This window comes from Morus notabilis, unplaced genomic scaffold (genome assembly GCF_000414095.1).
Source record: "Morus notabilis unplaced genomic scaffold, ASM41409v2 Scaffold266, whole genome shotgun sequence".
In the NCBI taxonomy this organism is placed as follows: domain Eukaryota; kingdom Viridiplantae; phylum Streptophyta; class Magnoliopsida; order Rosales; family Moraceae; genus Morus; species Morus notabilis.
Genome location: NW_010358660.1, coordinates 149,143 through 171,735, shown reverse-complemented (window position 1 = coordinate 171,735; position 22,593 = coordinate 149,143). Strand labels below are relative to the sequence as shown.

At 34.4% G+C, this 22,593-nt stretch overlaps 2 protein-coding genes across 3 annotated transcripts; both read right to left on the bottom strand.

Moving 5' to 3' along the window:
• Window positions 1-7,880: 7,880 nt before the first annotated feature.
• LOC21393585 (U-box domain-containing protein 44) lies at window positions 7,881-13,611 on the bottom strand. Of its 2 annotated transcripts, none has more exons than XM_010092961.2 (4): window positions 13,510-13,611; window positions 11,278-12,672; window positions 10,462-10,780; window positions 7,881-9,699 (listed from the first exon to the last, which is right to left on the bottom strand). In XM_010092961.2, exons 2-4 carry the CDS (start codon window positions 12,508-12,510, stop codon window positions 8,204-8,206), a joined length of 3,048 nt encoding a protein of 1,015 aa, XP_010091263.1. In that variant the 5' UTR covers window positions 12,511-12,672; window positions 13,510-13,611; the 3' UTR covers window positions 7,881-8,203. The 2 variants fall into 2 exon arrangements, with proteins under 2 accessions (XP_010091263.1, XP_024018031.1); XM_024162263.1 differs by lacking the exon at window positions 13,510-13,611 and adding an exon at window positions 13,366-13,389.
• A 6,441-nt stretch (window positions 13,612-20,052) lies between these two features.
• LOC21393584 lies at window positions 20,053-22,326 on the bottom strand. Its single transcript, XM_024162272.1, has 2 exons — window positions 22,036-22,326; window positions 20,053-20,435 (listed from the first exon to the last, which is right to left on the bottom strand). The coding sequence occupies exons 1-2, from the start codon at window positions 22,162-22,164 to the stop codon at window positions 20,334-20,336; spliced, it is 231 nt and encodes a 76-aa protein (XP_024018040.1). The 5' UTR covers window positions 22,165-22,326; the 3' UTR covers window positions 20,053-20,333.
• Window positions 22,327-22,593: the final 267 nt, after the last annotated feature.

The following is a 22,593-nucleotide window of genomic DNA, read 5'->3' as shown; positions in this document are numbered from 1 at the left end:
ATAAAAAGGAAGTGAGATTTTTAAGTTTTGTATATATATGGCTGATGTTGATGCTTAACATTGGAGAGAAAACAGAAAGAAAACACGCACCTTTCAAAGGTCACCGATGAGAGAAACATACGAATGGGATTATTAGGAGGCCAAGTGTGCTTGGTATTTTGTTAGTTTCTGTGGGAAATAAAGCCATCTACTTTGACGAGGAAGTTGTGGGAAAGCAATAGCAATACTATGGTGAGTCAACTAGGCGACAAACAGCGTGAGGAATGGAGCACAGGGACCAAGTTTAGGTGTTGTATGTGGGCCATTTAGGCGTGTTATGCTCTGGACGTGACCAAATGGGCTCTCACACGCTCAAAAATGCTTCAAACTTTATTGACTCAGATATAGTTATTTTTGTTGTCTCAAAGTTATACAGAGTTATTTAGGCATATTATTGTTCTGGACGTGACTAAATGGGCTTTCAGACACTGAGGAACGCTTCGAACTTTATTGAGTCAGATATAGCTATTTTTGTTGTCTCAAAGAACGTTTGATTCATAAATTCAGAATCATGATTCAGAATTATTCTTAATTTATGTGTACTTTTTGTGATAGAAAATACTGTAGCGAATTACGAACCATGATTCAAATCATGACACGAATACACTAACCTTTATTGTCAGATATAACTATTCTGGACGTGACCAAATGGGACTGTGGAATGCTTCAAACTTTATTGAGTCAGATATACCTATTTTTATTGTCTCAAAGTTGTACGCGAGTCATTTAGACATATTATTATTCTGGACGTGACCAAATGAGCTTCCACACACTGAGAATGCCTCAAACTTTATTGAGTCGTGTATTGATGCTTGCATTGCTTCACAGTGAGGTTTACTTAGGCATGTTTTTTTATTTTTGGTGGTGACTCAATAGCTCCAACACACTGAGTAGTGTCTCGAACTTTATTGAGTCGGATATAGCTACTTGCATTATGAGATAAAAACTATCACTTCGATCCCACAAAGTTAATGGATATTAAGTCAGTACTTTGAAAAATATATTGTCTCAAACATTTTATATTAAACTCGAACATATGAGACTTCTCATCTATCATACAACTTGGCAGTAAACCGAATAGCACCATTCTTGGTGGTCTGTTATATTTGCCTTATTATCTCTTGGGCCTCTAAGGCAATTTTGTGGCGGTTTTTTGTTACCCAAAAGATGTGAATGGCAATTGCAAGAGAAGGTGGAAATTAAACTATAGCTGTTGACAGGTACAAGAAGTAAATGCCCTGCCCCATTTTGACTATTTTCAGGAAGTCATCTTCATATCTTCCTCATAGAAGATGGGTCTTTTAAAATGCATTTTTAAAGCCGTTGGGGCCTTTTCTTTCTGACATGTTCATTCAACAAATTTAACCATCACTGTTTTTTTTTTTTTTTTTTTTTAGATAGCCACTCCATGTCTTAATTGCGCTCAAACCTCCAACCAGAAATATATATATATATCAACATATTATTAGCATACGAATTAAGTGCATATGAATCCCACTTGGTCGGCTCCAAGTTGGTGACAGCTTTTGGTTGAAGAGTACATAACAGGGCTATAATATTTGGGTCCTTTCTAAATTGTAATTGCGCTCAAACCTCCAACCAGAAATATATATATATATATATATATATATCAACATATTATTAGCATACGAATTAAGTGCATATGAATCCCACTTGGTCGGCTCCAAGTTGGTGACAGCTTTTGGTTGAAGAGTACATAACAGGGCTATAATATTTGGGTCCTTTCTAAATTGTAGACAAGAAATAAGCCTTGCACGAAATCATCCTTTTACCTTGAAAGCTTATTTACCAAAAAAATAAAAATAAAAATCGTCCTTTTACCTAAGTTTTCTTTCTTTTTGTTTACCTAGTTTATTTTGGTTGATCTAGTCTACTTTGCACAAGTAAGGTTCACTACATGAAAGTTAATAATAATTGTATGTCAAAATCATGGCTATTTGATTTCTCGGTTAGACATGCTTAAGTTAGACATGGTTAAATTAAAAGTCCTTTCATGTTGAAAAGGGTTTTATATATAAGACTACCAAGAGTTGCATTTAATATTCACAAACTCCAAAATTATAGGCAATAGAAAACGTATTTCTTGCAACCAATATCCTGTGAGCTTGATTCTATTGTTATCCTTTGAAAAATACTCAAAATAGCTATTTCTCAAACCCCTTTAAGGCATTCATGGTATGTTTGTTTTGGGCTATTAGATATTACGGGGACGGCGGTACGGAATGAGAAAATTACAAAATTTACTCTCAAAAGTGCATTGGTCTGAATTTTTATCTATCATTCTTAATTAATGCTATTTTATTAATACAGTTATTTGATTAAAAAAGTTATTAATCAAGAGTAAGAGGTAGAAATCTAAACTCATGTGTTTTTAAAGAATATTTATCTCTTATGAAATATTTAGTTGTTGGGTTGAAAAAGTAATACCCAAAACGTATTTTTCTTTGCCATTTTGATATTAAGTCTTGAAGAGTACTCTAGAGTAAAAGAGGTTGAAGTTGAATAGGTGATTATAACCACCAACTTCTTAATTTCAAATATTTTTAAAGAAAAGCTTGCTCAAAACTTCACCTTTCTTCAGAAGCAACGCATGTGGAGTTTCCCCAAGTTTTTGCTTATCTACAGCCATAAATCATTTTCATTTATTAAGTATGATTTGCCTGTGGACCAAGAAAAGAAAGTCAATGTTTTAAGATCCTATAGCTTTACTAGAAATGCCCTGCCTAACATAAAAAATACAAAGCGAATAAAATAAAGAGAAGAGAGAACTACATGCAAGACAGGAAAGAGGGGGGAAAATAAAAAAAGAAAGAGATCAAGTTCTCAACCACTTTGAGAGAAAGATTCAAAGTGTGATTGCTACATGCGTGTCTAATAATTAGCACTTTGGCAACGTTAATATTGTTGTGCTGTTAAACTATTTTCGCTATTTGTGTTGTTAGTTCAAAGTTATTGTGACAAAAAGAGGCAAGTATTTAATAGTTTTTTTTCTTATAATTGTTATAAATATCAAAAGTATAATTTGATTGTTTAGTAAATCATAAACTAAATTAATATAAAGATGTATGATGACTAAAATAAATTTTTTTATTTTTATTTATTTATAAAAGTATTTTAGTACACATTTTTATTGTTTTATCTTTGTTTTTGATATTGAGGTCAACATTCATAATCTTTTTACACTAAAATTCTATAACTGTGTTTTTAATTTTTTTTATCTCAATTAAATCTAAAAATAATTGAGGGGATAAATTTATAAATTCACAAAAAAAAATAATGATAAAAAAGAATTTAACTTTTAAGCAAACTCTTAAAAAATACTTCATTTTATATAGATAAATAACACGAATAGATGGAAATTTAAGAATATTAATAAATTTGAACAATGATAACATAAATAGATGTGTAAAATCAACTCTTTCTTACTTCTAAAATTTTGCTTCTAGGTAGCAATTGTGAGAATATGTTGGAAAAAAACAGACTTTAACAAACACCATGATTGAAACTTTTTTCTGCGATATTTTCTTTCTCAAAGATTAAAATTCTATTACGAACTTTATGTTCAAATTATGAACAAAACATGCAATTAATGTAAACCGTGTTTTGATGTCCTAGTTGCGCTGAAAGTCTGCAAGGGCTCCTACGAAGACAAGTTTCTTAATACATTATCCAAGCTCATTTTTTTCCATCTCATAAAAGAGAAAAGAAAAAAAAAATCAAAGGGGCCAGCACTTACAAATCCCTATTTGATTATAACTATTCAAACTCCATATATCACGTGATCTTTTCCTTTCTGGTTTCGCTATTTTTACTATAAAATGACCCATTTATTAGCCAGTTTGATCGTATAGTATCCTAGAAAAGTACAGCAACATGCACATGAATACTGTTCAAACTTATTCCACAAATTGGTATATATCATTTCACAGTAAATATACCTCTATGGACAGCTTGTTGTTCACCAATTTGGCAGAGATCAAATTCATCGTACTACTAAAGTGAAACATACCTTTGCATAGGACTGTACAAAAAAACCGTACTACTTCTTAAGCAGTTCGGTTTCAGTTTTGGGTTGAGAGGTTCGGCTAAAAACCGAACCGACCAAAATTTTTTTTTTTTTTTACTTTCATTCTTCATTTGCTGTCATTTTTTTTCTCTCTGCTGCTAATCTACTCATAATGAATGGTTGCATTTACACACCTTAATTGGGGCAGAGTATATGTATGGAGTCTACTCTTTTGGAGAATTTTCCGTTGTAAATGCCAAGTAGGTTCAGTGTGTTGTAAATTCACAGTTATCCATTGGGTATCTTCATCCTGTAGCATATGAATCAAATCATCAATCACCAAAAACCCCATAAAATAAAAATCATAATAACATAACAACCCGTAATTGTGACTTTCAGTTTGTACTTTGGATTTTAGACATTGAATTTGGATATTTTGTGTTTGTGGTATTATCAATTTGGATGTTGTGCTTTGTATTCATTTATTGTGATTATAGGTTCGTATAGAATGAAAGTTTTATATTTTTCCACATTTTCGGTAAAAAAATGCAACTAAAGATGTTGGTAACCTGATAGTTAACTGATGGCTACCTTTATGATTATCAAAACTGAAAACCGACTGAAAACCGAAGTTCGGTTAACCGAACCAACCACTCCTTTGTGCGGTTCGGTTTCGGTGCACGGTTTTAGAAAACCGACATGGTCGGTTCGGCCACCGAACCAACCAAAACTGACGGTTAAAACCGCCGAACACCCCTACCTCTGCGTGAGATATATAATGAAAATTCAGTGCAAATTTAGTTGTCTTTAGTTTTTGCATGAAACTAAACAAAGTAATTGGTCATATTTATTTAGAGAGTTTTCTACTAGGACATCTCTACTGATAGGATCAGTTTCTCACCGTTAAATTTAGTCAAAATTATATTAAATTAAAAAATTTAAACAGAATAAACAGTTTATAATACAAATTTAACAGTTGAAAATAAAAACTTTTTAGTAGTTTATTTTTTCAAGACCTACAAAAGAAGCCTTATTTATTGAAGGATGTTTGGCAGTGGCAGAGGCAAGATAAAATTTTGGTGGGGGCATAAGGCATATTTTATAATAAATAAATAGAACAACAATAAATATAAAAAATATTACCATAGTATTTCTCAATAACTGTAAAATATATTACAATTGCCCTCGTCGAGTTTTCATATTTTGAAAGCGTTGCATAATAACTTCATTATCAATATGATCAATAATTTCTTTTTCAATGTATACAACCAAACTGTCATTCATCCATTGATCTCCTATTCAATTGTGTAGTTGATTCTTCACAATATTCATAGCAGAAAATACCCTTTCAACAGTAGCAGTAGCAACAGGTAAAATCAGTGTTAAAGTTAACAACCGATTAACCAATGAATATACCAAATTTTTTCTTGTTTCAACCATTTTTTGTGCAAGATCACTAATGCCTTTCAATTCTATGAACTCCTTACTTGAGCGCATATCAATGATATAAGTTTCAAGTTGATTATCAAGTGTCATGAGTTCTACCGTAGAAAAATCATCTTCATAATACTCAGCAAGTTGAATCAACATTTTCTTGTCAAAAGAAGAGAATAAATCAATGGGAGACAAGCACACCATATAGATAAGCAATTTAGTATTTACCTCATTGAAACGATCATTTAACTTTCGAAGTTACATATAAAATAGCTCCACACGAAAATGATGTAAATTGGTAATTTCTTGAGCTTTGCATCTTGATCTACCTCGAGGTATAAAAATATCATCCATGTTGGGAATTCTAATGTTGCTTTTTTTTTCACAAAATGAAAACACTTGATAAAAAAGAGAATCTCATCCACTCTCCCTCATCATCTGGAATTGTAATGGGTGTGGTGGGCCAGCTGTAGTACTCCAGTCCTCAAGCTGACATTTCTTGTTGGGAGAAGACAAGAAGAAAAGCAGAGTGGAGAGAAAAAAGATAAATAGGGGGGTTTTTAATATAGCATGTGTGGGGGCAAAATAAAAAAATCAAATAAAAAGTACTATTTTTAAAAAATTATATTAAAAAAATTTATACATAACTTCCGTGGGGGCACGTGCCCCCACTTGCCATGTTTGGTAAGATCTATCTAGTCTAGTCCAAATTATTAAGTGTCAAAAGAAAAAATGTTTAGGGTCAAAAATTTGTGTTGCATAGCTTTTTAATTAGAGACGCAAGAATAGGCCGGCTTCGGCCCGACTTGGCCTAAGCCATTCTCTTTTGGCCCATGCGGGCATGGGCCAGGCTGACCAATCTATTATTTTGGTGGGTCATGCCGGCCTTGCCCATGAAAGACCAACACTAAGTCCAGTCTGTCCTACGGGCTAATTTTTCGTGGGTCAGTTCGGGTTGTGCCATGGGCTAGCCTATGTATGATGATAGATTAGCCCATCATGGGTTTAGATGGACTAGCCCATCTTTGTATACATTTTGTTAATTATTTTATTAATTTTTAAAAAATATTTGTTTTTGAATTTCTAAACAAGTTAACAAAAATAAAAATCTAAATAGTTTGAAAATTAGAAAACAGAAATTTTTTTTTTTCTGAAAATTAGAAAACAAAAATTTTATTTGTGTCTGTCATATTAAAAACTTTTTCAAGGAGAACTCAAAGGAACAAAATTTAGGTAAGGATAAAAGAATATAATTAAGATAATTGCACACAAAACCTAAAATAATATTTTAACACCCTAATCAATATTATATTTGAGGTTTTTAGTACAATTGCCCATCGAACTTTGTCGCGGTTTAAAAAATTACCCTTTAAACTGTTAATTTTGACAATGAATCTCTCGAACTTATAAAATTGCTTCAATGTGCCCTATTTTACTAAATCTACTCAAATTTTCTATTAGATTTAAGGAATTAAAAGTTGATGAATTAAAAGATTTGTGTTACATTTGAATCATGAAGTTAGAATTTGAACTAGCAAGATTAACATTTAAATATTATAATGTTTTTTTTTTTTTTTTGGTTGGTGGTCTCCTCTCTTGTTATCGTGCTAAATGAAGAAAGTGATCTAACACATTAAAATATCATACGTGGATTTAACTAAATGTTTATGAAGTTATACGTATTTTTATTCTACCAGATTATTAATAATTGATAACTAGATTTTCAAGCACCTTATTTTGTCAATCTGTTATCTCCAGGTATCTTATGGTGGTGTCATTTACATTTAACAATTAGACGCTCTAACTTTTTACAATGGAGAACAATAAAATTGCAAAAAATAAATAAATATCCTCACACTAGATTTATAATGGTTGAATCTTCAAATGAGAATTACGTCCATTTTCATCCACTCCAAACGATTACAAGAGAATCACACACCTCTAAAGCTCATATTGTTTTCTCTATTCACGTACAAACAGGCACAGCTAACTTTACATCAGAGCAATAATTAGGCTCCACACCCCAAATAATTTGGGCACTAAGTTATGTAACACTACTCCAGCTAGTTTGTCAACAATATGTTTTCAGTCCTTTTACTAGTAATATCGTTTTGTGTTTGTGTATGTGGGATTCTAAAGAATTAGTAGCATCATTATTGTCAATTTGAGAGGAAAAAAAAAGGATATAGTAGGCTGGTAATTTACCGATGAACATTATAGTAAAGATCGGCACTAAGCCTTAATTATTTACAATAATGGAAGTAATATCCAAGTTGATGGCTATACTGGTTTACAAGTTAACCGTGTAATTCATTTATCAGTAGATCAATATCATACATATGCAAACAGCAAAAACGGAAGTATCAAATAATTTTCTTGGAGATGATTTCTATACAAGGAGTTCATGAACATTAAATCTGCAACGTTTACATGCCATTCTACAGAATTATACGTATGATCCACTTAGTGTAACTTGACATTTTTTTAGGAATGAATAGTAAGTAGTTATAAAGAAACAAATGACAAAGAAGTAATGAAGAAAGACTACTGGGGAAGGAAAATGCTCCCATAATAGAGAACACTGCAAAAATGTTTAACTAATGAACCAATGTACATATCTACTGCAACATAGTGATACGAAATTTGATACTTAAACGAGTATAAATCAAGCTTCACTGTGCCTTGATACAACAAGAATTTCTACTAATGAAGTCCGGGAAGAAGAGATGTTGACGATTTTGAGTAGCGCTCGATGAGTGCCAAGATTTTGGCAGCCTTCCTATTGAGATGGCTATCTCCATGAATATTCCCACTAGTAAGGCCAACAAGACGAAATCTGGCCGCCGATCCACACTTTTCCACCATTTCCTTCGACCTGAAAACATTTTCTAGAAGTCCCAGAGCCTCTTCCTTGAGAGGTTTAGTTCCCCAATTCAAGATCTCTATTATGGGGCTTATGGCATTGTTCTCATGCAGAACATTGGCCCCTTTTTGAGGAAAGTTTTCATTAACCAGCGTGGAAAGTGCTTGAATTGCCTCATAAGCCGTTTCATGAACCTCTTCATGCAAAATTTTTACCAAATCAGGCAAAGCATTTGCCTCCAATAGGCAAAATGAATATTTTACACTACAGGTACCTCCATGTGCTGGACATGAAGGAACGCCAGATAGCCAAAAACACCGACAAAAACCTGACTTAGGTTTGACAGAGAGCTCCGGAGTGCTAGCGGAAAGATTGCCTATCAAAGCTGCAGCTCTTGCTTTAGCTGGTACAGAACTGACCCTGAGAAACTTTACAAGCAAAGGGTACACATCTGCTTCCACTATAATGCGCTGTGACTTGGGATTTTCAGGATCTGTGAACCTAAAGAGGGCACTGAGTGCATTTTCTTTGGCTTCCATGGACCCACTTCTCAAAATGTTTATGAGTGCAGTATGCCCCTCCAACTCTATTAACTTCATGGTCAATGGCTTCTCTGATTTTGGTAGGTTGGCCAATACTCCAGCAGCAGCCATTTTTACATCATCCTTACCATCAATCTGGAGAAACCCCACTAAAGCTTCCAGCCTTCTTGGCTTGTTAAGGTATTCCACAACTCCATCAGGCTCGTGCTGGGAGAAAAGGAAGAGCAACTTTATGGCAATCTCCCGAATCTCCGAGTCAGAGTCATCAAGTAGGGGAAGAACCAGAGACAAACCCTTGATTGTAAGAACCGCTTTTTTCACCAATCCTGCTTCAAACTTGCAAATCCCAAGAAGCAACCGCAGGGCTGGCCTGCGAAAATTGTGAGCACAGTTGGTATTCTGCAGTAACGCTGTCAAATTGGTGACAATCGACCCTAAATCAAGTTGCGCTCCTCTTTCATCAACGAAGTATTCAATCGCATTGTCATCATCAGAAGCAAGTTTCTCAAGGATTTCACAACACTTGCAAACAATAATTGAGCGCGTATGGGGAGAAAACATTAGATTTATAACGAAATGAACCCCACCAGCTGCAGCAATAAGCTTTTTATTAGCATTATAACCTGATAACTTTACCAATGCTGACAAGGACAATTCTTTTGCCTCAATACTGCCAGCTGCCATCTCAATCAAAGGAAGTATTACTCCTTCTTCCCCGAGGAGCTTCAAATTAGAGTCTACCAACTCCATGTTGACAATTGTTTTCACCATTGATATCCTTGAAGGCTCTGGCCCTGAAAATAATAAGAACGAGCAAACTATCATCTTTATATTTTACAACAACATATAGCCAGTAGTCTCCATAATTGTAGTATCGGTGTGTGCTTTCCATGGGGGGCCAGGGACATGGGATATCGCGTATTATGCAACTATTAAACACTAAAGAACGAGACATATTTTCTCTAAAATACGGACAAGTAGGGAAAAGCGAATGGAATTTCTGAAGATTATAAAACAAAATCCATCACTACATCTTTCTTAGGATTATATATTTTCACTACTACTGTCTAACTTGTTGTGACACAAATTGATTTATTTGCAATAAAGCAAGGACATTGCTTGATTAGAAATCACAATATTATATCATAAAAAAACCAAATAAGCAAGAAAAGGACGTTAAAGCAGCTCTTAAGGATCGAATTTTGCAGATAGCATAACACAAAATAAATAAATAAATAAAAGCATAATAATAATAATAATTAAAAATAAGAAAATGACCTACTGATGATCAATGTTTCTGAATCATTAAAATTACATGAGATTCATTTCTGAACTATCAGATATTAGTCTTCATGAATATATGGATTCTGTTACAATCTGACATATAGAAGCATTCATTGCCGTAGGAAGTTCCCTAGAGGGTAAGTACAGTAAAAGATCCTTACAATCTACTAATTTAAGCTAGATGAAAGCGTTAATGTTCATATTTTCTACAGACGAAAAATAGAAAGGAAATACATGTTATGTCAGCCTTTAACGGAGAAAATTCCTCTTACCGTGAACTATGCAATCAATAAGTGGTTTATACCAACCAGCTTTAGCTGCACGAGAAATATTCTCTTCATCAATTTCAAGAAGCTTCAGCAAGATCTTTTCTGCAATCTCAGCTGATTCTTCCACAGAACCTTTTAAGAGGATGACAAGAAAAACAATAGCACTGGTCTGTTGAGAGAGTTTCCTACAGACAGAGACATTCCAACCAGACCTGTCTTGCAATAATTCAAAAAGCAATTCGATAGCCGCCTTTGAGATAATTGAGTCGCGCCCTAAGCAGCCAATGATGTGATCCCACCCCTGAGACTCGATGATTTGGTCCTTGAGAAATAAAATTCCAAAAGGCCGAATTAGAATGTCATGAATCATTTAATACTTATTCTCACAATCACAAGAAAAATTCAGATACTCAAGTATTGCAGGTTCGAATGAGCTTCGGTGAAGGTTTAGAAATACACAAAAATGGTGAATGACAACCTCAAAATAGAAGTATAGCTAGATTTAAAAGCTATAATAGAAATAAGTATTCCAAAAAATAAAAATAAAAAATTCATATTCACATATGTTGTTGCCTGCAAACTTCACATTGATAAAGGTAACTTAATTATTGTAGGAGCAATACATTTAAGGTCAAAGAATATTATATTATAAACAAAGAGTAACTTTACCCCAGTTTGCAAGGAAGGATTGTATCAAGGGCAAGAAAAGGCATATATATATATATATATATATATATATATATATATGAAAATGGGATGAATTAAAATTGATCTTTCTATCTCATTCTTTATATGCATGGAGTTGAAATATATGCTTACCTTGTTTCTTGTATGACCTTCCACAAAATCATTTAAGGTGATCAAAATTTTCCTCTTCACATTTCTGTTGTGTGAATCCCCAAGGATAGAGATTATCATGTAAGGGAGTTCTTCAATGGAAATCCAGTCCTTGTTAATAGAATCCTCTCTGATAAGATCTTGAATTTGACTTAGGGCCTCTTGGATGGATGTATCAACACCTGAAGACAACTTCACCCTGGAAGATCTGATCTTGAGGCAATAATTTAGTTCTCTCCACTCTTCTATCGATTGTCTCAGTGGAAGGTTTGGCCACAAAGAAGTATCTTCAAGAACCTCACGAGTATCTGGGTCAGTTCTCTCCCCACTTTCGAACCGAGCTGCAATGGCAGCTCTCTCACATGTAGTACCGGTGCAAAGGCTGACAGGATCTACCATCACAGTTCCATTTATGCAACAAAGAAAAGACTTAAGTGGTTGAATGTATTCTTCCCTCGAGCTATATCTCTCTATGGCCTGAACCCGTTGATTATATCGCCTTTTAACCTCTTCATAATCCCTCGCTGCATCAGCTCGTGAGAGAAGCTCAATGACCTGCTCTAAGAAGAAAACTTCAGCCCAAACTTTCCTATTGGCAACCTCTTCTTTTTCTCTCCTGAAATCTGCGAGCTCTTTGCTTATCTCCGAGGGCACAATGAGCACCCCAACCGCCCTTGCTATCTGTTCGAGCATGTCATTTGCGAAAGCTTGGTCGAGTTTCTGGTCCCTAAGACCCTGATTAAGCTTGTCAACAATTTGGAGTTGAGAATCCGAAGTCTCGAACTCCACTCTTTGCATTTCATTCTGCAGCCTATTGACTTGATCAGATATTCTTGAAAGGATTTCTGTATTCGCAAGAGATAAAGAAGCCAGAGACCTTCCAATATCCCTCGTGACGTCTTGTACTTCTTTAACAATGTGCCGGCACTTGATAAGCATGTAGAAACGAGATCGGTTTTTGTACTTCTCAACCAGGTTGTTGGCCTTCTTAACATCCGCTTCCAGGGACTCTAAAGCAAGCCTTGCAGCCTGAGAATCATTCAATTCTTGAAGCTGCAGTTCCTTTAAAACAGGTTCAATGTCAAACAAGTGCGTCGATAGGACCTTGAAACTCTCTTTCTCGAAAACAACATCTATTGCAGCTTGAGCTGTTCTGAAAACCTGGTTTGTTAGGACAGCCAAGATTGTCCCTATGGGTATAAGTTCCAATGCCATATTTAACAAGTCTTTGCTAAATCCACTTTCATAAAGAGATTATAATTAATTAACATATCAATAACTATATCCACAGGGCATATTCTTCTCCCTCCTTTCCTGCTCAATTGACTTGTAACATTTCACTCCTCTTCTGGAGCATTACCCATTTAGAATATCAACCTTATAAAGCAATAAAAACAAATTAATAAAACAAAAAAAAAAAGGTGAGTAAAAACTAACTGTAAAAATATAAAGCAAGACGTGAAGATAATGGTGCAGCAGAAGAGTGCGTTTCGAAACGAAACAAAGAACACAAAAAATAAGTGATATCACCTAAGTATGAAATTTTATTGATGAGAGATGATCATATAATAATATGATTACACTCATTACTATAGGACTCTTATGAAATTAAAGACAATACTGAAATCATAAAATATTTATAAAACGAAATTAGTCGAAATTAGGAAACTTTGTTGTTGCTGCTGAATTAGGAAACTTTGTTCTTGCTGGCTAATTAACTTTTTCTACATCAGATAAGAATCTAGGACCGCCAAAAAAACAAGGAAATCTATATTATGTCCATATAGAAACAAACACAGACGGACTAAGAACAAATAGCATAATTGAAAAGAAACATTATTTTATGGGCCTAATTAACAGAAAAATAATGTAAAATGCGGGGAAAAAAATTAAACAAATATTGAACTCCCTTGACCTTACTGAAAGCTTTCATCACAAGATGGGATGATAAAATAACAATAAAGAACACGAATTCATGGAGAAAAAACAAGTTTTTGACAGATTTTTCAACCAAAAAAGAAAATATCAAGAGCTCATGTTAATTCAACCGATCAAAGAAAAGAAACTCACTCAGCAAAAGCTTTTTCTTTTTCCACTTACTGAAGGATAATTTGACAAGAAGCGAAAGGAAAAAAAAAAAAAAAGTTTCTCAGAGAACAAACAAACAGGAAAATGAGAGAGAAGTTCACAGAAACAGAGAAGAACATTTAGTACCGGGGAGTGAGGAAGTCAATATTGGTTTTTTTCCTCTTCTTTGGATTATATATGTAATTAAGCATCATCAGCGGTTTATAAGCCTCCATCTATTGGTTGCTCCGCGGAAGAGACGACTTGAGAAAGTCAAGGTTTTCCCGGGAAAATCCGACAGAAATTTCGGAGTCTGTATTAATTAATAACTAATTATATGATACATTTTTTGACATGTCAAATGAGTTGTTTATAAGTTATATCCGCATAAAATTAAATAAAAATTAAAAAATAAATAAATTTAATGGTTAAAAATATTTGTGTTAATATACATTAGATATATTATAAAATTTCTTTAATTATATAAATAAAGTTAATCATGTGCGCTTTAGATAATTAAGGATTAAGAAAGAGAGAGAGTCTGGAACCCCGCCTGATTTTTTTCTCTCTTAATTAAAGGTTAAGAGAGAGGAAATTTGGTGTCATTAGATTTACATCAGAAATTATTTATTTTACATGTCTTTTTAATTTGATATGATTTTGACAAAATTTAAAGTAAGAAATTGACACTATGAGTAGAGATACTTACTAGAGAAAGTCTTTTTTTCTTAGGAAATTTTTTGATAGGACAAGAAATTTTTATTGGTATTTTTTTTTTCATTTATGTATTAGAACTACGTGCTATATTTAATCTATTGCGATTCTTTGTTTTTTTTTTAACAACTCAAATCACAACTCAAATTTTATTATTATAATATTTTATCTTATAAAAATTTAAATTAATTTTTTTACTACAATATGATATCTATAACTTAAATTCTTAATTTGAATTGTGCACCAACTTACTCTAAAAATTACTTTTCAAGAATGATGAGAAGCGTGACAGTTATTTACTGGTTTCAAATTCTTGAATTATGTTAGAAGCGTTGGAATTGTCCTGTTCTTTGCTCCCCATCCGGCAATGTATAGGCCGTTATTTATAGTATAATTTCATTGGTCATATTAAAAAATATGCCCCGTTCATTTCGTCGATTCGAGTTTAGAATTCGAGTTTTGTTACAGTAAAAAGCTCTCAGAAACAATCGCATCTAACTTTTTTACTACAGTAAAAAGCTCTCACATAACGTCACATCTCAACTCAAATTAAAAACTCGAATTAACGAAGTAAACGGGCCCACATATTTTATAAAAGTCAAAATTGTAAGTATTGTAATTAATCTAATTATTATAATATAAACATGGAAACCGTTATAATAATAATAATGTAATTTAGTGTTAGGAGGACTAATCTATATGGTTGGTATACCACTAAATGGGGCCCGATCAGTTCACTAATTTGAGTTGAGATGTGATGTTGTGTAAGAGTTTTTTTACTGTAGCAAAAAAGTTAGATGTGACTATTTCTGAGAGCTTTTTACTATAACAAAACTCAAATCAGTGAAAATAACGGGACCTCAGTGAAAAAAATTTGAAATCTAATACTACAGGCTGAGTATTACTTTTAAAGTCTAATTATTCACCCATACCATTATTAGAAATGGACTTATTACACTCACACCCTTGTGTTATACTAAAATTACAGAGACATCCACTTGACAAAAATTAATAACGTTAACACTCCCTGAGACTGTTCAAAAAAATTGTAAAGACACCCCCTCTATTAGTTGACCATGACTGTTGACCCATGTTTGACCGTTAATTTTTTATAAAATGTCAAGAATGCCCCTGCATGCATCAGAAAATATTTTTTGCTATTTATATAGTGCTTAAAATGATGTTTTTACTCTTATTTAGGATCAAAGCATGAGTTTTATACCCATAATTTCTTTTCACTCTAATGAAAATAATTTTTTTCTTAATCTTTTTAAATATTTGGTGCATTATTAAATTAAATATAAATAGTTAAATGTTAATTTAATTAAACTAATAATGCGAAAGAACAATCCATCCTAATAATAACTTAGGGGTAGTGTTGTCAAACGTGCCGTGCCGGGCCGGCACGGCACGCTTGATCCCAGGCCCATCACGGGCCTGGGCCGTGCCAGGCACGGCCCTGCACAGTGCAGGGCTGTGTCTGGGCCGGGCCTGAGAAGAAAAACTCAGGCCCGGTCCATAAGGGCCAGGGCCGGGCCTAGGCCCAGGCCCTTCACGGGCTTGCCCTGGCCCTTGTATTTTTTTTAAATTGAATTAAAAAAAATATCAAATGCCCCCAAAAGATGTGATTTTATTGAATTGACGTAATAGGAGTACACATAAATGACTGCCTCGTTAAAAACCTTGCTAAGTAAAACCCGTGGGGAGATCGGGACAAAACCTTAGCGAAGAAAAAAAGAGTGCAGTAGCTAGGAATAGTAAATTACAAACCTAAGTGCTTCTAGCAGATTCTATTATTTTTAAGTTAGAAAAATATTCTTGCATCGAATCATCTGTGTATTGTTGTTTTCGTCTTCTGGCATCTTCTCAGTCTTTAACGCACATTAGTCCCTCCAAGATAGCTGGATGCATTATGCTTCTCTTCTCGTCAAGAATTCGGTTGCTTGCGCTAAAAGCTTGCTCCGATGAAACGATATGTCTTGCTCTTCCACCACTGTAAGATGTCTAGTTTGTCGTCATCGATTACAAAATTTGCTTCAAAATATTTGACTAGTTCCGTAGACACTTGTGTTGAGGACGATCCTGCCATTTTCTCTTTCTTCTTCAAGAAACTCCACGACGATCCTTTAGGCCCCGAAATGATAGTTGACAACGAAGTTCCCTATTCTTTTTTACCTGTGCTATATTTTGCTTCATACAAACTAAAAACTTTTTCTAACATTTTCTTAGCGTCAGTAATACTTAGTTGCATATCTATTTTTAAATTCTCTGCGGTAGCAGTCATCAATGATTCAGTTCCATCTACTCCGCACCTAGGATCTAAAATGGTTGCCAATGCATATAACATAGGACAACCTGACCAATAACTTTTAAATTTATTTTCCATTAAGTTAACTATATTTCTAAAAAGTTGTGTATCCCTATAATAAGAAAATGTTTCTGAAATATTAAATAGTTGATGTAAAGCTAAATGTGCAGTAGGATAATAAACTCCAGAAAGTAATTCAGTGCATTGTAAAAAACTTCTAAAAATTTAAAAAATACTCAGCAATCTGCCAATCAGGATCGAGAATTAAAATTCGATCGTTCTTACTGTTTATGTATGTCGTGATAAGCTGTGAATACGGGAGTGCTGCCTTTAACATTAAATATATTGAATTCCACCTATACTAAATTGATTATGTGACATGCACACCGTTGATGAAAAATTTCCCCTCCAAATGTCGGTTTCAAACTACGTTTAAACAGATTAATTGCAGCTGTATTAGCTGACACATTATCAAAAGTAATTGTTAAAACTTTATCTTCTATCCCATAAAACCTAAAAATTTTCATTATTGTACTGAAAATAGCTGTTGCGTTATGAGGATATGGACATAAACGAAAAGCAATTATTTTTTTTTGTAAAACCCAATCGTCATCAACGTAGTGCGCTGTGACACATAAATATCTAATTTTATTACACCCCTCCCACAGATCAGAAGTGCAAGACACAATAACATTAAAAGTCCTAAAATTATCAACAAGAGATTGTCTCATTGCATAAAAAACTTTCATGCAATCAGAACGAGTTGTGTTTCTACTTACCCGTTTAAATTGTGGGCAAAAGGTTGTCTGGATGAATTCTTCGAAGGAGGCATCATCTGCAAAAAAAAAGAGGCAATTCGGCACTAGCTAGAAATTTAGCTAGTGCATCACGAGCACGTTGTGCATTGTATGTAAAATTTTATAACCCATGTGATGTGAGTGATAGTGTTTGTTGGCGGGAGTCCACACTCTCCCCTTGGTGCAACGGTAGACATATTTTCCAATGTCTATCTAGATGACCAGTACCCCCACCCTTTAGATTAGAAAAGTGATTTTTACAATATTTACATACCGTACAAATTTCCATCTCACCTGTTTTTGGATTTGGTCGGGGATCTTCAGTGAAATGCTACCATGCCGGAGAAATTCGCGGTCTTTTTCCTCTGCTGTGTTCTCCAGCTTCTTCATTGTATACTAAAGCATTATCCACCGGAGCATTTTTTGGTTCAGTGGGGGTGGGGTTGGAAGGCATCATTTCTTCCTCAAAAAATGTCTCCTCACCAAGCTCAGGAAAAGCAGTAAAATTAGGGAAATTTGGTGAGGCCATTTTCTGAAAATTGATAGAACTTGATTGAACTTTGTAAATGAAAGAGCTAGAAAATGAATGAACACGAGAAAAAAGCTTACAATCAAAATCAAAGAGACAAATTGAGAGGTAGAATAAGAGTGAGATGAGAATATGAGAGTGAATTATTGTGTGGGATTTATGGTGGAATTAAAGGGTATTTATAGGGGATTTTTTGGTTAAAATTCAGTTTTTTTCCGTTGGGAGGCACGTGACGGGCCAAATGGGAGGCCCGTCACGTGCCGAACGTTAGGCCCGCGAAGGGCCCACCGGACCAAATGAAATGGGCTTCTTCGTGGGCCGTTTCGTGGGCTTGGGCCGGGCCGAATAAGGGCCGTGCCGCGGGCGTGCTTGGGCCGCGGGCTGAGAAGTTGAGGCCCAACCCTAGTCCATTACACGTGCCGTGCCGGCACGGCCCGTAATAGTAACGAACCGGGCCGTGCCGAATCAGGCACTATTACGGGCTAGGCCGGGCTGTCTATAGACGGCCCGGCCCATTTGACACCTCTACTTAGAAGGCGTTTGGTATGTGGGAATTAATAGGAATCATATATCCAGAAAAGTGATGGAGGGTAATATGATTCCTAGGAATAATACATTACTGTGTTTGGTACCATACATGAATCTTTTTTAAATTTTCAGAAATATTACATTACTGTGTTTGGATGTTTGCATGAAAGAAGATCCATAATATTAATAAAAATAATAATAATAATATTATTAATAAAATAATAATAATAAAATAATCATATTATTAATAACAAAACCGAAAGATTAAAAAATTTAAAATTAAATTTAAAAATAGTAATTGCAAAAAATTATAATACTAATTGAAATTGAACACTTTTTTTTAAGCATTAAAAATTGAAATTGAACACTTTTTTTCAAGCATTGAAATTAAACTCGTTAAACTCCTCCCAACTTTTTCGAAAAAAAGGGTCAGATCTCGGCCAACTTCGACGGCACGGTGACGGCGACCTTGCCGAAGGTGGCGCGGTGCAGATCTCGAGGTGCATGGGAGCAGGCTGACGGATCTCCGCAGTTGGCGTAATGTAGATCTTGTACACGGGTTGGGCGGGCTTGGGGGCAGCGACCTCACGTGCCGGAGCTTGGGGCGGGGGTGGGCTTGATGATGACTGGCGCACTAAAGGGGGCAGATCTCTATGGTGGAGCACTGATAAAGAGGGGCCGATGGGGTGAGGAGGCCTTCTGTTGGGAGGCTGACATTGGGCGCTGTTTGGGCGACGGGAAGGCCGAGGGTGCGCTTTTGGCGGCACAGAGGCCGACGAGAACGCCGGCGAGGAAGCCGATGGGGGGCGGCGTTGGCTGTTTTGGAGTTGAGGTGTGGGGAGGAATATTGAATTAGGGTTTTCTGTAAAGAACTAATGGGTTGTTCTTTTAGAGTGTAATTTGAGTGTAATTTTTAAGTTGAATTTGAGTTATAACTTGAGTTGAAGTTGTAACTTGAATAAAGTTGAGTAAAGTTGAATAAAGTTGAAACTTAAAAAAACGTGAATTTAAATAAAATTGGAACTCGAGTTATCTTTTTTTGAATTTTTTGGCAAAAGAACATGCCCTAAATGAATGGTTAGGATTTAGTGGTGTTGAATTAAAATATATGGGTTATTTTGGTCATTTTCTATCTAAATTTAACAGAGTTAAATACAGGTGGTGTTGATATTATTTGAGTGTCTCTTTATTTTGGTATAACATAGAGGGTGTGAGTGTAATAAACCCTATAGAAATTATGTAAGTGAATAATTGACCTCATAAGTCTTACAACCCTAATTTATAGAGAAAATTGTAAAATTTACCTTTAAAAATGTATAAATATACACTTTTACCCTTTATAAATATTTTTTATTAGTGTAACTATTTAATTATAAAAGTTATAAATTAAGAGTAAATAATAAAAATTTTGACAAATACATTTTTAAGAATATTTGTCAAGATTACTTTAATTTATACAACTTTATACGACTCAAACTATAAGACCCAGAAACGTTTCATTACTATAGATCTAACGTAGTATGGACAACAATGAGTGAGAGCAAACAATAGAGTGAAAATCCTGAGCAAATTGTGCATCATTTTTTCACAAGCAGCCGTATCCTATTCCTTAAATTTTGGTGGAGCAAAAACAGGATTAACTGCTATAAATTCCTAAACAATCTAGAAACCCACAATAACAATGCTGACATTATTAAATTAAAGAAAGAGTCTACAGAATAGAAGAGTTGTTCTACTTATTCATTAGCCTCACAAATCACAAGAATAGAAGAACACATCTTCTCTTGGCATAAAGTTTAAAATATAAAAATAAATGGGAAAAAACTCCAAGATGTGACATTATTTGAATCAAACAAATCTGCCATTCTTTCTTATGGTTCATGGATTCAGAACCATTATCGGTTTACGTGTGTTTTTTATGAGAGAAAATACTGTAGTGAACCACGAACCATGATCCGAATTATGACACGAATCCTTACTCCAAACACACCCTTAGTAAACATAACTTACATCGTATATATGTTGACTTTTTTACTAATATAAATACAACTGCATAACTACAGTAGCCACAAGCCAGTGCAACACCAGCAAAGCATCAACGTTCATTTCTCTTGCGAGCTAGTTCACGTGCCATCTCCCTTAGCTCCTCCGGCGAAGGAGGTCTTGGTGCCTCTGGAGGATACACTACATAAGAACGCTGCATGCCGAAAGAAAGCAATATAGAAGATTTCAGATAAAATTGGAATTGCTTTAGAGTAAGAGAAAAATGAAGTAAAATGAACATATAAACAGACATAATCTTTGGATTAGCCAATATACGAAGAGATCCGAGAGATATTTCTACGCCTAACATATAAACAAACACGTTCAAGCCAAATAGGTTTTACTGTTGCGCTTCTAATTTCTAAACCATATCTCCGATAAGTGACATTGCAACAAGGAATGCTTCTTCTATCTAATAAAGGCATGTAATCCTAAAGTATAATCTACATGTAATCTTCAAAAATGAGCTCCAAAAGCTGTAAAGATCTATAGGAGATTTATCCTTGTGAAGTACAACGTAGTTATACAGCAGGTTATTTGCCCAACACAAACCTTACTAAGCTACAAAAATTGGCTCCAAAATTCACACCCTCGATTTGTAGACAAGCTTCTCCTATGCAGCATCCGCGTAGTATAAGTATTTGGTATACCGAATTTTGCACGGCTAACTAACAGTAAGTGACTTCATTTACCCAAAATTAGACATACGCCTGACTCCAAGCATAAGCACCAAAATATTTAACTGGGTTAAAGGCTTTCCAGTTATCTCTCACCTAATGCCCCGTAAAAAAGAATTTTTATCCTCTACCAAAGTAAAGAAAAGAGGAAGGAAAAATCAATAGAGAGAGCTCAAAGGATACATATCTCAATTTGTGAAAATCAAACCTAATCAAAGTTATTCAAAAAATGATATGTTCATCTGGTATCAATATAGTTGGGCCTCATAAAGTAACCTGCCTAGTCAAACTTATAAAGAACTTGAAAAGAGAATAATGCGATTGCGAGAATAATGCTCACCATAAACCATCTAGGACACAGAAAAAGGTAACCAAAAATAAAAATTGAAGTATCGCTGCTTTATTTAACATCTTAGGGGGTGTTCAGGAGATGTGATTCTGATTTTACTACAGTGTTTTTCATCTCACAAAGAATTTGTATTAAAAAATTTCTTCTCTTATAAAATTCCCGCCAATTAATCAGAAATACTGACTTGAACGCGTGAACCAAACGGACTTGAGATCTTATGTAAAAGATGGGCTCAACACAGTACCATAAACTGGATTACAAAATATAGATAACAACCAAAGGAAAAAATTTATAAAAAAAAAAAAATCATAGTATCATACAAATACAATAATATGTGGATGTTTATGCTGTGACTTTTATTTAAAGAGCCATGGGAAAATGTTTATGGATTTTAATTTTATTACCTGATCAACTTAGGTTTAACACGCAAACAAAATGAGACAAAAGACCATATAAAGGCTGCCAATTTGGTCACTGAAAAAGAGCTATTTGATTTCTTTTATGCCCCATTAAACACAATCCCCAATCTAATATCAAGCACAACAAATTACAAATTTCCAGCACTCGAAATAAAAAATCATACTTCTTCGTTAATTCTTTCCCTATATTTCGCAACTCAATAAAGCAATCTCGCCATCTTTTTTCCAATAATCTACAGCCATTTCCAATAAATTTGACGTAAATTCAGGGATTCCATAAACGTAGAGAGAGAAAGAAGGAGATTTTACATTTCCCATGAATTTCTGGAGATTTTCTCTGTTGTTGGCGAAAGTGTACATGAGAACGATCGGAATAGTAACGTAGAGGCCGAACTTGGCGATCTCCAGAATTCCCTTCGAAGTTCCCAGCGATGACATTTCCCCGGAAAATTTATACGAAAATGAAAAATCCCAGAAAAAATATCACTGAGAAATTATCCTAAAATAAACCCTAGAAAAATCTCGTCATAAGAATTGGGTTTTTTTTTGCGTGGATAGGTACCTGGATACGTGGGAGTTCCAATTCGCAACTAGACTGCGAGAGTGTAACGAGTCTAAATAGTGGGCCGCGTGAGTTTGGACCCATTATAAATCTAGGCTAACTTATTAAATATATTTTAAAAGTATATGAATTAAAATTTTTACCGTTTATTTTTTATTCATAACATTTTAATTAAATAATTATATTAATAAAAGAATATTTATTAAAACTAAAAAATAAAAACCTGAAAAATAAATTCTCTATTTTTTTTTATAAACTATCTATCTTGCACTAATCTGTTTTCAAGCTTTGGGCCCAAGTTACAC